The 14,486-nt window shown below is 57.0% G+C and overlaps 1 protein-coding gene across 5 annotated transcripts in view; it reads right to left on the bottom strand.

Moving 5' to 3' along the window:
- Window positions 1–6,927: 6,927 nt before the first annotated feature.
- The window catches only part of NUP214 (nucleoporin 214), a 95,578-nt gene continuing 88,019 nt past the window's right edge, over window positions 6,928–14,486 (bottom strand). For 4 of the 5 annotated variants that reach the window (XM_047828927.1, XM_047828929.1, XM_047828931.1 and 1 more), the window contains 4 exons: window positions 10,880–11,051; window positions 8,557–8,696; window positions 7,714–7,738; window positions 6,928–7,188 (listed from right to left, as the gene is read on the bottom strand). In XM_047828927.1, the coding sequence (XP_047684883.1) occupies window positions 7,155–7,188; window positions 7,714–7,738; window positions 8,557–8,696; window positions 10,880–11,051 (371 nt within the window). In that variant the 3' untranslated portion in view covers window positions 6,928–7,154. Of the gene's footprint in view, window positions 7,189–7,713; window positions 7,739–8,038; window positions 8,194–8,556; window positions 8,697–10,879; window positions 11,052–14,486 lie in introns of those variants that run through there. The other variant, XM_047828930.1, reaches the window with a different exon arrangement.

Below are 14,486 nucleotides of genomic sequence, written 5' to 3'. Positions count from 1 at the left end.
GACTGCTGGTCCCCACCATCTGTGATGCTCACAACCACAGCGCGGCCCGAGCACCACTTGGCTTGCGTGTCTCAGATGTGGCGTTTGCTCCTGTTGCCGGGGTGGCGCCGAATGAAAAAAAAGACAACCCTACGGCGGGGAGTCGGGCCAGGCCAGACGTCTGAAGCCCTCGCCAGGGGAAGCGGACCCGGGGCTCGATTCAGCTCCGGGCCAACTGCTGCTACGGGATAAAGAGAGGAGCTCGGCTCCCTCGGGCCCCGGGCGGGAGGGGTTCGGGCCACGCTGTCAAACCACCCGCATTACAGCATTTCCATTTCCCTACGCTGGGGCACGCGCTGTTCCCTAAAACCCAGCAAACGAAAGTGACTTAGAAGCAGACATCTCGAGACTTGAGAATTCTAAACGCTTCTGAGAATGCTGGCTGGTGACAGTCCCGCTGTACCCTCAGTTCCCACAGCTCCTCTGTCAGCTGCAGCCAGTGACTCCACGCCGGCCCTTCCTGCTCCCCCTGCACCCCCCTGGCCCGCCGGAGGGCTCTGGGGTCGTGAGATTGGCAAGGGGCGGGGCCGGAAACCTAGAGACTGGAAGATGGGGGTGGGGGGTGACCCTTCCCTGGGGCCGGCCCTGCACCCTCCTTCCTGGGCCAGGATGAGGCTGAAGGGGAGACGAGGCCAAGGCCAAGGGGTCTTTCGGCCCGAGGCCCTGCCCCTCCTCTGGGGAGCCTGATCCGGAAGTGAGCGCTGCTGGTCAGCTCTGGGGGCGGCGCGTGCCCGGGGCAGGGGGCACCGGGGCTCCTCTGTGAGACGGCCAGGGGCTCTGCCAGGCACTGCCCTCCGCCCTGTGCACACCTGCCCTGTGAGGTAGGCGGTACCCGCCCCATTTCAGTTTGGGCCAGATGACGTGACCGGCTCCAGCTGACAGGTGTCAGAGAGCCTCACGGCCAGGCGTCCCCGTGTCCGGTCTGTGCTCGCTGTCACCAGAGTGCCACAGACAGCTGCTGTAGCGCGAAGCCAGTGCCTTCCTGGGGCCAGCGCAGTGGGGACAGGCGGGGGCTCTGGTCGGCCCGGGCAGAGAGCACTGGAGCCGGCCCCCGGGCCCCGCTCGAACAAGGCTCTTGCTGTGTGGCCCCGGTGTGCGGGGCTCCTGACCTGCTCCCAAGCCTTGTCATCTCCTGCCGGGGTCTGGCTGTTAAGCACGTCCTAGCTTCCGCCTGGGAAGTTGCTCCGGGTGGCATTTATTCCACAGTTCCTGACTCATGCTGTCTCGGTGCGGTCACGGGCGGACAGACAAGGGTGACATGGCCCCTGCCCTCTGGGAACTGACTTTTGGAGGTGGGGGGGGAAGACGAGACTAGATAAACAAATCAAGCGATCGATTACATGAATAACTGTAATTGCGACGCCTGCCTCAAACTAGTGCGGAGTGACAGGAGAGAACGAGAGGGGAGCTGCGGAGTCCGAGCCGGGCAGGCACTGGGGGCAAGTGTGCTTATTTAACCTGAGCCTGGCAGGCGAGTGGGAATGGCGTGAGGACACGCAGGGCTGCAGAAACTGAGTGGGGAAGCCCCAGAGTGGGGTGGGGGAAGGACAACGGGCCATCAAGAAGGGAGAAAGCACAGAGGGGCCTGGAGAATCAGGACAGAGAGGCGAGAAGAGGGGGCAGCCGAGGTAGGAGAGACCAGATGTGGGACCCGCAGGCTATGGTCACGACTCCAGGTGGAAGGCCAAGCCGAGGTGTGAACGCGGACAGCGAACGCGGGGAGGTCAGGAAGCAGCACCTCCTTGGTGTCCCCCTGGCCCAAGCCCAGCCGGGCCTGCGAGGGGAGGGTGGGCAGGGGCAGTGCTGGGGAGGGGGCGTGGGGGGACACACCGCGATGGGGGAGAGCCCGGCTCGCTGCAACGTGCGGCAGCGGGCTCCTGCCTGCGTCCCCCCCCCCCTTCCCCGCACAGACCGCAGCCGGTGATCTCGGGCCGCAAACAATGTGGAGAATCTCCGGCCAGGGCTGTGGAATGGACAGGATTCTATTTATAAGCAGAGAGGGGCCGAACAACGGAGCAACTGCTGCCTCGGTGGGTCTGTGGCCCGACCTCCTGGGGGACTCTGGAAAGCCTCAAAGCCGTCCCCGGAAGAGACGGCACAGGAAGGAGGGGATTAGACGGCTCAAGGGCACGAAGCCAGCTGCTTCCTCCAGGGTCCGATGGCCTTCATCAGAGAGCGGCCGGTCAGCCCCCATCTGTGCGTGGTGTGCACCAACACGGGCTGAACAGATTGAGCCTCTGCCCCGCCTCCCTCCCCGGGGCCGTGGTTTAGACGGATGATGACCACGCACAAGGCTGGAGCCAGCAGAATGGGGGCACGTAACCGCGCATTAGGCGGAACGTTTGCTGCGGCCCGTGTCCACGGTCGGCCCACGTGCGTGGGGGAGACTGGACGGGTGCGTGGTAAGGGCCGCAGCAGTGTCCCCGGCACAAGCAGGCAGGTATTTCTTCTGAAATGAAGGACTCTATTGGGGAAGAAACATCGTGAGAGCCGATGGCGGGCCTAAGAGGGCAGGGGTGTGTGGTGCCGGGCAGGGCAGGTGGCTCTGCCCGGCTTCCCCCTGGCTCTGGTCACCACCAGACTTAAGGCTCAGCAAACGGCTTGCTCTCCGGGCTTCAGGTCCTCATCTGGAAGATGTGGGTTATAGTCCCCAGCCTGTAGGTTAAACGTGAAAATGCCCGTGAAGTGCTCAGGCTAGACAGTGCCTGGCACCACTGTAAGCGTCCGGGGAATTATCACTGTTGTTCTAACGGAATACGAGAGAGGAATGTGTTAGAAACACCGCCCGCCAGGAAGTAATCTATGCTTCTGTTCGGTGACAGCAGCGATGAGGCAGCTCCCAGCAGGAGTTCCAAGGAATCTGGCTCCAGCAGAAAGGTTCCCTGGTCACAAAGATTTCGGGGATGGCAGACCATGTCATCTTACTGATCCACAAAGCAAATTTGCATATGAAAGGCTCAAAAGAGCCCTTCGATCGGAAAATTTTGTTCTGTCTGGTCTTCTCCCCAACCTACTTGACCACAGAGCCCTTTTTAGTTCGGGCTGTATGCGAACTTCCCAGAGGAAACTTATCCTTTTTCTAATTAAAAAACAGGTTTTTTTTTAACGCATATTTATTTTTGAGAGAAAGGGACAGAGTGCGAGCAAGGGAGGGGCAGAGACAGAGGGAGACACAGACTCCGAAGCGGGCTCCAGGTTCTGAGCTGTCAGCACAGAGCCCGACGCGGGGCTCGAACTCACAGACCGCAGGATCATGACCTGAGCTGAAGTCAGACACTTAACCGACTGAGCAACCCAGGCTCACCTCCCACAGGACACCTTCCAGACACAAAAGTTGGGGGCTAAAACAGTCCTGGTCTAACTGCCTGTTTCCACATGCGAGCGAGCGAGGGAAGAGCAGACAAACCAGGGAGAACGAGGATGGGAGGAGGGAGAGACGGATCCTGACAGCCCAGCCCAGGGTTTTCCACTGGGCAGGCAATACGTAGAAAGAACAGAATGTAAGGTTGGGCAAGAGCTCAGGGGCGCCGGCCAGGTGTTCTGTGGGACAGTGAATGGAGCCCACGGGATGATGGGACCGGAGGGAAGGGAGAGACTGAGACCCAAGCTGGGGAGGCTGTGTGGAGGGAGGTGGGAGGAGCCATGTCAGGAGGCGGGGTGAGGTCAAGGAAGGCACTCCCCAGTCCCATGCATCACGGGGGACGGGGGGGCTTCACGGAGAAAAGTGTTCAGGAGCTGATGGCCCACTTGTGCTGCAGTATGTGTGTGTGTGAGCAGATGCCCCACGAGCAGCTGAAATTTGAACTCTGTGTCTCTCACTGACAATTTCAGAAAGATCCCTTACCTTGGATTAATGGCAAACCAAAAACCAAAAAACAACAAAACAAAACATGTCGACGGGAGTGAGTTCTCTCTCAGATGATCTCCCGGAGGGGAAAATATTTCGAATTACCGAAGTTAAAAGGTTTCTCAAAATGGGGCCCACGGACCACCCGTGAAGCTTGTCAGGAACAGGTTCAAGGGCCCCAGTGAACTCTCTGATCAGAATCTCAGAGTTGAGCTCTGCGTGTTGGAGCTTTGTTAGTGGGGGACGATCCCTCATGCAGTGGAGTCCTGTGTTTGACAAGGGGCTCGAAGACACCCCCCACTCTGAACTGGAAGAGGGTGACACAAGAATCCAGAACTCTCTACCCTGGTAGGGCAAGGCCCTGTGAGGGGAGAACCTGCTTGGTGCCAGGCAACCCTCACGACCCCCTAAAGGACCCCTTGCAAAACCTTCATTCCAATCTCCATCCACCTCTGGTGACAGAGCTCCTGAGAGTTAGGATCAGGTCAACCTACAGAGTCGACACCCCCCCTGCAGTGCAAAGACCTGACTGAGAAACTTCTCTGCGGTTAGCAGCAACGGAGAGCAAAACTGAGGGTAAGCACCAGGAGGCTCACGCCGAAAGCACCGAGGGCACCGCTGCCTCAGGTACCAGAAGCCTTCACGGCCACATCAACACACGAGGGAATTTGCACGCACGCCCCCCCCCCCCCCCCGCCCTTTTTGGGTTCCTCTGTCCCTGAGAAACCCAATTTGTGGCCTCTGCCACCGCGTTGCCATTGGAAGCACCAATTGCGAATACATGGCACCGGTGTCTGGAAAAGCCAAGCAAAACACAACCTCGCTGATTAAACCGTCTTCCCCTTTGCCTTCCTGCCTCTCTGGGTCGCGCCGGCAGAAATACAAACGGATCCAGCGAGGCTGCCCATCTACCCGCTGCAGCTGGCTGCGCGACAAGAGCGGGGGACCTCCTCCTGGGCCCAAGCAGCCCTTGCGGTCCCTTCCCCTCGTGGGGACCTGGTCCCCACACTCCTGCTCCGGCTCCCTCTTTGGGAAAGGCTCACGCCCCTGGAAGCATGGGTTTCGGCGGATGCACGCGGGTTGTGCTGGGACGACCCCGACGAAGGAACGCAGAGGGGCCGGAGCACCGGCAGCGAGGGGCGGGGGCGTTATCGGGTCGGGCACAGCTGATATGGCCTTATGGAGAGATGTCACATGCCACCACCTCAATGGAGGATTAACGCAGAGAATTTGAGGTCAAGGGTTTAGGCCGAACCAGCTTCTATTTATAAAAAAGAGCCTCGGGGGCGGGGAACAAGAGGGCAGGAGGCTGGCTCGGTGTGGATGCCAGTCAGCAGGACGACCCGGCGAGGCAGAAGTCAGCTCTCGTCACCTTGCCCCCTTTAAAGTGAGGCCCTCTGCTGTGAGCTTTTCCCGGGAAATTGGAGTTCCTGTCGTCTCCGACTGCCCCTGTGTGCAAATTAGGGAGAGCACAGGTGGGGGGATCAAACCCCGGGGTCCGGCTGTGTGGAGGTCGTGGGGGCTGTCCCCTGCTCCACAGCTGAGGGGGCCTCACGGAAGAGCAGGGGGAGACCGGCTCTTCAGTTCCCCAAGGACCAAAAAGGGTACGTGTTAAACGACTCAAGTCCAAGCCCTTTGAGACAGACAGGTGCCCTGATTAATGGGAGGCCCAGACAGGCCCCTACTCTTTTCTCCCAGGCCCCGCAGGGAGCCAGGGAAAGTCACCGAGGGACACCGTGGATCCAGTTCCGGTTTGGGGTTCCTGAAACCTGACAGTGCTGCTGCATGATGGGACTCCTCTTCTGAGGAGCCTGTGCTCATCGCCCTAGGGCCTCCAGGCCCAATTCCAGGCCTCCCGAGTCCCAGTCTGCAGGGCAGGGGCTCCAGAAGCCGTGCTTCACGCGGAACCCCCAGGCGAGCCCTGCAGAGTGGGACCAGGCGGGCCGGCCGTGGCGCGGGGCACTGCGCTGACGTCCACCCGCCCGTCAAGCCAACAGAACCGGCAAGACCGCACTGGCTGTCACGTGACAGGTTAAATCACACGGAGACCTTTTATTAAAACATTTTAAAACAGAACTTTCCAAAATGTAAAACTCTGAACGACCCTTCCTGACCTTCGCCTGCCCTGAACCCGAGCCAATGCACGGTTGCATTCTGGCCTGAAAGAGGACAAATCCTCACGCCGGCTCCGGATGTGGGGCGGTCCTGGTTTGTCAGCAACGGCCTAGGACATCACGGGCCTGAGAAGTAAAACGTGCCCAGACCCGAAAGCGACGGCACCGCCCGCGCTCTGACAGGACCGGAGCCGGAGGCCCCGAGCCATCGCGGACAACTCTTGGCCGTGCCGCCAGGCAGCAGCGGCGTCTCTGCAAGCCCAGGCCTGCCCGACGGTTATCTGCGCTGCCGCTAACAGACGGCGGGCCGGGCGTGGTGCCCAACGTCACCGTCACCGGAGATAAAGGCTGTCTTCTCAATCAGTCCTCTGCAGAGCAGAAGAAATCGGCGGTGGGCCACACAGCACCCAGGGCCAAGTCGCGAAGCTGAGCGGACGGGGCCGATCCAGGGGCGGCGGGCCCGTCGTCAGCGCCCGCCGGCCTAGCTTCTGCGCGCGCCTCACGGCGACCTGTACTTTGACCGAAGGTGCTACCGTCTCTTCCCAAACTCAGCGGATGCCTGCGTGAGCGAGTTTCTTTCCCTCCACCCAATCACAAAGCCGGGCCTGGAGGGTCCTGATACCCAACAGCAGCGAGAGCACGAGAAGGAGACACCGAGTCACGGCCTCAAAAAGGTGGCCGGCCGGCGCTCGACCTCTTCCCTACACCAGGGCCCGGGCCCGAGGGGACCGGGGGCAGCTGGGGGAAGCTCCCGCCTACCCTCTTCCTGCATCGACCTCCTGCGCTGGCAACTTCGGCCGCCATCCTCGGAGACACACACACACTGCGGGCTGGCGGAAGGCCGCGGAGGTTTCTCAGAGCCACAGCAATGAGGACACCTCTCTCCAAGGCTGGGACCTGACAAAGCCCACATATATTCCGCACGGAAACAGACCAAAGAGTTTAATAGAGGGGGGGCCAGGAAGGGGGACGCGACAACCAACACGAAATCGACAGCAAAACAGACAAGCGGTCAAGCGTCTCTGGAGTTTTGGCTTCTGCTGTTTCTGGGTGTGCTGCAGTGAGAACGTCCACGTTAAAGGACTGCTCCAGTGTTGCTCGGTGACGAGGAGCCCAGAATGCAGTTGGTCCCAGGAAGGAACACGGACACCCACTCAGCTTCTCCAGCCACCGAAGCCCTGGACAGACCTGCAAGGAAGCGCCGGGAGAGAGGCGAATCAGCTGCTGCTCTGAGAAGGGCTTCGGGGCTCGTGCAACCGCCTGCGGTCAGAGTCAGGGCTCTGAACTTCTAATGGCAGCAATTCCGCACAGAAGCACGGAGCGAGGATCAAAACATGAGACCTGGTGATGGGCCTGGAGGCCCGCGGCAGCATGAGGCTTCTGAGACGCTAACGGGGAACTGAGCAACAGCGTCTCCCGGGTCCCGCCACCCGGGCCTTGCTCCTCGGAAGGCACGCTCCGCGCTCTCTTACGCGTGGCCCTCGGGGAGGCCAGGCCCGGCACCTTCTGCCACTTTCCTACCGCGATCAGCAGGTCCACGAAACCCAAGACCTGCCGCTGAACCCCCATGCCTCCAGGACAGGCTTATACACCAGGAAACAGGAAAAGCAGATAAACACGTACCAACAGAGCAAAGGTTAGGAGTCCCATACTCTCACATACCACACGCTCCCCTCTCCCTATCTAACGGCTGGGAACGAGATGGATACTCACGAGTTAGACGATCCAAAGCTGAATCCTGAAAAAGATGGAAGAAGGGTGGAGCAAAGTGAGCACACACATGCCTGAGAGGTGGAGGTGGGCTCCTCCCTCCCGCGGGGAGCCCCGCCGACCCCCACCTGCAGGCCACGACGAAGGTGAGGGGCGCTTCTGGGTTCCTCCCTCCCCCACGCCAACAGTGGGCAGCGGGTCCCTGGCACGGCGCCTCCCGCTCGGCCGCCCTGGGGCCACACGGACCCCTTTCATTAGGAAACTACGTTTTTCTTCTCCCATCACTTGCCGCTTCTCGGTGAGGCCAGAGCAGTGAAGACACTTAGGTCTAGGCCTGGCCCTGCGGCTCACTCTCTGGCCCTTTGGGTAAATAGGCCCCTTGGAGTTTTTGTCTTCGTTTATAAACGAGTGCCACTGCCTCTCCAAGGTGCGGGAGTGCAGGAGTGGGGCACGGGTAAAAGCATCACACACGTGGTCTGCTATCTGAAGAGGCAAGGGTTAACAAATCAGAGACGTTTCGCGAAGTCTCTACGCCTTATTTTTTGAGTTTGCCGGCTGGGATTTTTTAAACCAAGGTCTAGTAAGACGGTTATTATTTTGGGTTCTCAAATCTTGAGAGAAAATCAAGCCCGTCTTTTCTTTCTTTGGTAAGAAATGGCACAATGTTACGAATGTAATTATAGCCTTAAAAGACCATTTTGTCTTTGAAGTACTTTCGGCCCCGCAGAATACGAAACTGAACAGCCAGGTAAAAACCACTCGTGTTGTTAGGGGTGCGGAGCGGGGGGAGGCATTTCCTAAGGAAAGGGCAGGGAAACGTCGAGGGAACGACGTCTGGCCGCCTACCTCCTCCACCTGATCCAAAGCTAGAGAATCCCCTGCTCTGGGTCCCAAATCCAGAAGTCTGTTGGGACAGTGATCCGAAAGTCGGAGCGTTTTGACTTGCCAGTGTGCCGAAAGACGTGGTGCTGCTGCTGCTCCCAAACCTGGGTTCCAGGGAGAGACCAGACTGTGGTTAGCGTGGCCACGCCGGCACCCGCGGCCCACAAGCCTCGGCCACCCCGGTAGGTCTCGGGCTGCACGGCGCACACGAATCGAGGGGACGTGCTTGGTTTCAACCAGTGGCCTCTCAGAAAGAACAGGCCAGGGCCCAGGGCACACCTCCAGCTTTGGGAAGGAAGAGGCCGGGGGCACAATCCCAAGTGCAACCGGTCCAGTGTGTTAGCTTTCATTCACCGTCTGGAAGTTGTGGGTCATCTGGAAATTAACCAGCACTACAGTTTTTGCTCTCCTATCCCTGGTAATTCTTGGGCTTCACCCCATCACTTAGACATTTCTCATTCATCGGCAAGCCCCTTCACCCAGCTATTTGCCTTCAGCTCCTCTCTGGATCTTTCCATCACGGACTTTCCACGATGAGGTGAGGGTCTCCTGTGAGCGGACTCTTGCGGGGGTCATGCCTGTTCCTGCTCTATTCCTATCCCTATTCCACAAACAGTGGAAGCTCCTCAGATGCCCGCCAGGGGCAGACCAGGGACCTGGGACATCTCATGCCAGAGCTGGTACTTGTCAGCCCTCTTTGACAAAATGGAATCAACCAGCCAGTCAGGATTTATGTGGGTGAACCACCCCCCCCCCCACCCACTGCAAGGCAGAATACGATACTTTTCTACTGGTAAAGAAAATAGCAGGTTTCAAATAAGTAAATAAAACCTCAAGATTCCCAGTCAACCCCAAACCCTCCAACTCCGTAGCACTCTGTGCCGAGCGGTCACTGGAGACATCAGTGTCCATCGGAACCCGCCAAGAATACTGGTTTAAGTTGGTCCCAACGCTCCTTTAAAAGCTTTTCTTGGGGCGCCTGGGTGGCGTAGTTGGTTAAGCGTCCGACTTCAGCCAGGTCACGATCTCGCGGTCCGTGGGTTCGAGCCCCGCATCGGGCTCTGGGCTGATGGCTCAGAGCCTGGAGCCTGTTTCCGATTCTGTGTCTCCCTCTCTCTCTGCCCCTCCCCCGTTCATGCTCTGTCTCTCTCTGTCCCAAAAATAAAATAAATAAAAAACGTTGAAAAAAAAAAAATTTTAAAAGCTTTTCTTAACTTTAATTCTTGGGGTTTCCTGGGGGAAACTTAAAAGAACTTGTACTCTCTACGTGAAATTTAGGAGGCAATACATCAACTCGCTCATGTTCTTGAAAGTGGCCAGTGTTTCTGCACTAGGATCTTTCGTGGGGGGGGAAAGGGTATGAATAAGAACATACTTCGCTTTACTTTCAAGATAAAGACGCTATCCCTTCACCAAGATTCATCCCAAGTACCCTGACAATTCCCCCAAACAAAGCCCCCAAGCCCTCCCCAAGTCTATAGCCTTACGTATCCTGAGTTCCGCGGCCAGGGCCAGGGCCAGGTCTACCAGACGGTGATTTCAGACATAACACGTCTCCTGAACGAGTCACTTCGCCGTCATCGCTACATACATTTATTGGGACTTTGTGGTGCAGTGAAAGCTATTTATTTTCTTCTTGGGGTTTTGGCGACCAGGTTAAATTTCTGGGGCCCTTCAAAGCAAATCCCTAACATGGCGTTTTCAAGGGAGCATGTGCACAAGGCATAAGAGCAGCTTTGAAAGCCGAGCAGTCACCGAGACACTGAAATGTGCAGCCAGTGCCCCGTATGGAAGCTGGCCCACGGGACTGTGAACCGAGTACCCACTCTGCGGGTCTGGAGAGGAGCCAGGGACACAGAAGTGGTTTGCCTCAGGACAACGGGTAGACGACAACAATCCCAAGAGGAAAGAACGTGGCAGAAACTATTCATTTTGGATTCCCTGACAGAAGTCGCCACACAGGGGCAATCCTGGCTAGAACGTGGCCAGGACGGGACCGTTTTCCTTTCTTTAATCATCCTTCGGTCCCACCAGGAGAACAGGGGTCTGCCGACCAGCACTTCACGTTTCCAGGGGACGGCGACACAGCTCCTGTCCACCTGCGTACTGGACAGACTGGCCGGGAAGAAATGGGCCTCCCCAGAAAGGAACAGGAGCTCTGGTCTGACTCATTTGCCGATTTCGAGGGAGGGGGCTTCAGCTCAGTCAGGAGAACGGACTTTCCCAAACAGGAGTCCCGGGGCCCCAGTGCTTTCGGCGTCCGGAGGTCCCTCCCCGGGGGGCTTACCCGAATCCTCCTGCGCTGGCGGCCGCAGTACCCTCTCCGAACACTTTGCCTCCCGTCGAGCCCAGAGGGCTTGTAAAGGCTGGGGCTGAACCGAATGCTGGCACCCCTCCAAACCCAGGGGATCCCCCAAAAGTAGGAGGGCTGCCAAACACTGGAGCAGCACCGAAGCCACCTGAGCAAAACAGAGGCAAACAAACAGAAACGGGGGAAAAGAAAGGAGACAGAAGAGAAGACAATGAGTGGTGAGAAATCAAATCGAAGGAGGAAGGACAAAGGGGAAAATGCGTTAGAAGTTCAAATACCAAAAACTGTAACTGGGGGCAACAGCCTTCCTAAATACCGAGCCACCCCCTCCATCGCTCGCAGAGGGGGCGGGTCGGCCAGGGGAGCTCCTGGAACTCTCAGAGCCCAGCAGACCTCATGTTCGCCTGGGAGACCCTCGGCCCTTCCCACGGGCAAGCCGGACCCGTCAGTGCCAAGTCTCGTGGAGTCAGATCGTCACCAGGAACCAACCTGGCCCGTTTCTGACCCCTTCCCAGCCTCACGGCGCTGTTCTGAGACTCCTCACTGAAGAGGCATTCTTGAAAACTCCAATCCCTGCCCGGCCGTCAAAGATGACAGATGCGATTACTGTCACGACACAGGCTAGGCTGCCAGCATCATGAAAACCCATGTTATGAAGCCATAGGCTCAGTCTGCTCTCGGGAAGAATCTACAAACTGGGTTACAGGAGACATGGAGAGGCGCAAGGCACTGGGGCTCGGCCAGGGGCTTTTTATTTATTTAAAGCCTTATGGCTCTCACGTCTCTCCCCACAGAAAAATTCCTTAAAAACCGCTTTCTCTCTGTAGTCGGGAGCTAACCCTCAATAAAAAAGCACACCGAACTTCCCCTGGTGGGGGGAGGGCCGCTGGATAAATGTGGCAAGACCATCAAGGGCCCCGAGATGAGCCCCCAGGGCCTGGCTCCCCCTGCCACTCACGTGGACACGGTCCCGGGGGCGGCACGCACGCAGGCCGTCATCGCACAGAAATCAGGCTGCGAGGCGACCTCCTCCGACCGGTGGGGACGCCCACCGGGCGGGAAGATGGTACACCCTTCCCCTGAGGGGGTTCCCCAACCCCAAGATACCGCTTACCTCATGTTAGGCTATGAGCAGAGACCCCCAGGGAGTGTCTGTTGAACAGAATGGAATAAACTGGTACAAGCAATGTGTTCTAGCGAGGAGTCTCTTAAAACGAGCACTGGCCTAAGGAGCGACACGCTAAGGGGAAGGAGAACAGCGTCGGCGCAGGTAAAGGGGCCCCGGGGACACTGCTGGCACGCATTTTGGGATGCGAGTCCTGCCGTCAGAGGGACGGCTCGGGCCTTCTTATATAAGCATAACCACACCACAAGCTTCTGCTACCTGAATCGGGAAAGATCCAATTCTGGGCAGGAAGAGCTATTAGCAGAATTCTTTTGTTGTTTGTTATCTGGTGACGCAATCCTGCATTTATTTACCATTGCCAGTGAGGATACTTTTTGCTCAGGCTCCCGTTTGGGTTAACATTCTAGATTTTAAAACCTCGAGTGAAATTCCAAGCCACGATAATGGAGACTGTTGGGTTACAAACACGAGAGACTGGAAAAAAAAAAAAGTGCTAAAAAACCCCTGCCGTTGAATTATTTAAGACCGATCACAGATCTCGTTACACTTTCTTCCTAGACACACGGGGCTGTATCTAGTGCCCTGTACGCAGTATTATTCAGACTTCTGGGTGGAAGGCGAGTGAAAAATGAGAAGTCACAATGATACAGAAAGTAAACCGGATGGGGGTTGGGGGGGAAGGAGGAGATTAAACACACACACCCACACACACCACATCCACCCCCCCCATCACATATCACACACACACACACACACACACACACACACACACACAGCCCTGAAACAACAAACCTGGGTCACAGTAAAGGAAACAAATTTGCTAATAATCAGTGATAATCCAATACCTGACTTACTGAGGGCCCTCCACGTGCCAGCTACGGTCCCAGGTGCTGCCCAATACTTTGCCTCAATCCTCTCGATAAACCTGGGGTCCCTACCTCGCAGGTGAAGGAAACAGGCTCAGAGAATACTGAGGCACAAATGACAAAGAGCTACTTGCCTACGTTCAGCCAGCCTGGCGGTGGTAGCACTGGGAGCTGAGCAAGGGTTGAGTGACTCAAGAGAGCGCCCGCCATCGAACCGCCTGTGTCCCTCTGCCTCCCTCCACGGCGACCGCGGCAACAGGGGGTGGGGGGGGAGCACGGTGGTCTGGGCACAGCATCCTGCCCACCTCGGTCCCCCCTGCAAATCCTCTCCAGCACTATTATTTCCTAAGGGAACTGTACTGAGGGAGGATGGACGCTTCTGGATCTTTCAAAGACCCACTGAAACGGTCCATATCTGAAGTCTGTCTTAAAGCAAAACACCAATCATGACGCCTTAGGCATCTGCTTTTGCCTGGGCAGGAAGGCTGACTCCTTTACTTAAAGCAGCCTTCCTTGTGCTCGGGACCCCAGGGCACCTCCTTCTACAGCAGGAGCCCCCTGAAAACTGCCCTGAGTCCTGCAGTGACAGCCAAAGTGCGAGAGGCACAAGGGACACGGTCTTCCTCCACCCTCGCTGTCACCTCTGTGCCTACCAGTTCATTCACGCCCCCTGTACTTAAAAGGCAGCTTTCTCTGCCGGGAATCCTCAGTCGGAGGGTTTCATGGGGCAAACAATCGAACAGGAAAAATATTCTGAAAGGCAGGAGAATATACTTTCTCTACGACTTAAAAAAATAAAAGCCTGAGATTTTCAGAGTCAATCCTGGCCCCAGGATAACGAACAACATAGAAGAAAAACACGTGACTTGAAGAAAACATTATCTGGTTCCTTAAAAAAAATAAATTAAGCGGGGCGCCCGGGTGGCTCAGTCGGTTGAGCGTCCGACTTCAGCTCAGGTCATGATCGCGCGTTGACGAGTTCAAGCCCCGCGTTGGGCTCTGTGCTGACGGCTCGGAGCCTGGAGCCTGTGTCTCCCTCTCTCTGCCCCTCTCCCGCTCATGTTCTGTCTCTCTCTGTCTCAAAAATAAATAAACATTAAAAAAAAATAAATTAAGCATCACTGACTAATGAACTAAAATTTCTTTTTTCTTTTGTTTTTTAAGCAAGCTCCACACCCAGTGTGGAGCCCAGTGTGGGGCTTGAACTCACGATCCTGACATCAAGACCGGAGCTGAGATCGAGTCAGCTACTTCACCAACCAAGCCACCCAGGCGCTCCAGTGCACTATCGTTTCTTAGTCAAATGTTTACTTTGTTAACTAGGACCCAGAGCTTTGTAGCCGTCTCACTTTTATATCGTTCACTGTGAGGAAGGGTGGGGGCAAAAGGGAGCTGCGATCGTGTCCGGGGCGTTTTAAATTCTAGGAAGAGTATCAAAAATCTGGCAACCAAAGACTAACCCATCCAAGTCACAGATCCGAGTAAAGGAGCACAGTGTATGAAAAGCACAGCAATTTAGGTTCTAAAAGGCGGGACTCCGGGCACTAATGTGGGACAGTCCTAAGTTAGAGCCACCCATGCATCCGGTCCT

The sequence above is a fragment of the Prionailurus viverrinus genome, chromosome D4 (genome assembly GCF_022837055.1).
Source record: "Prionailurus viverrinus isolate Anna chromosome D4, UM_Priviv_1.0, whole genome shotgun sequence".
Classification (NCBI taxonomy): Eukaryota; Metazoa; Chordata; class Mammalia; order Carnivora; family Felidae; genus Prionailurus; species Prionailurus viverrinus.
The sequence above is the reverse complement of the archived record's forward strand: the minus strand, read 5'-3'. Positions and strand labels throughout refer to the sequence as shown.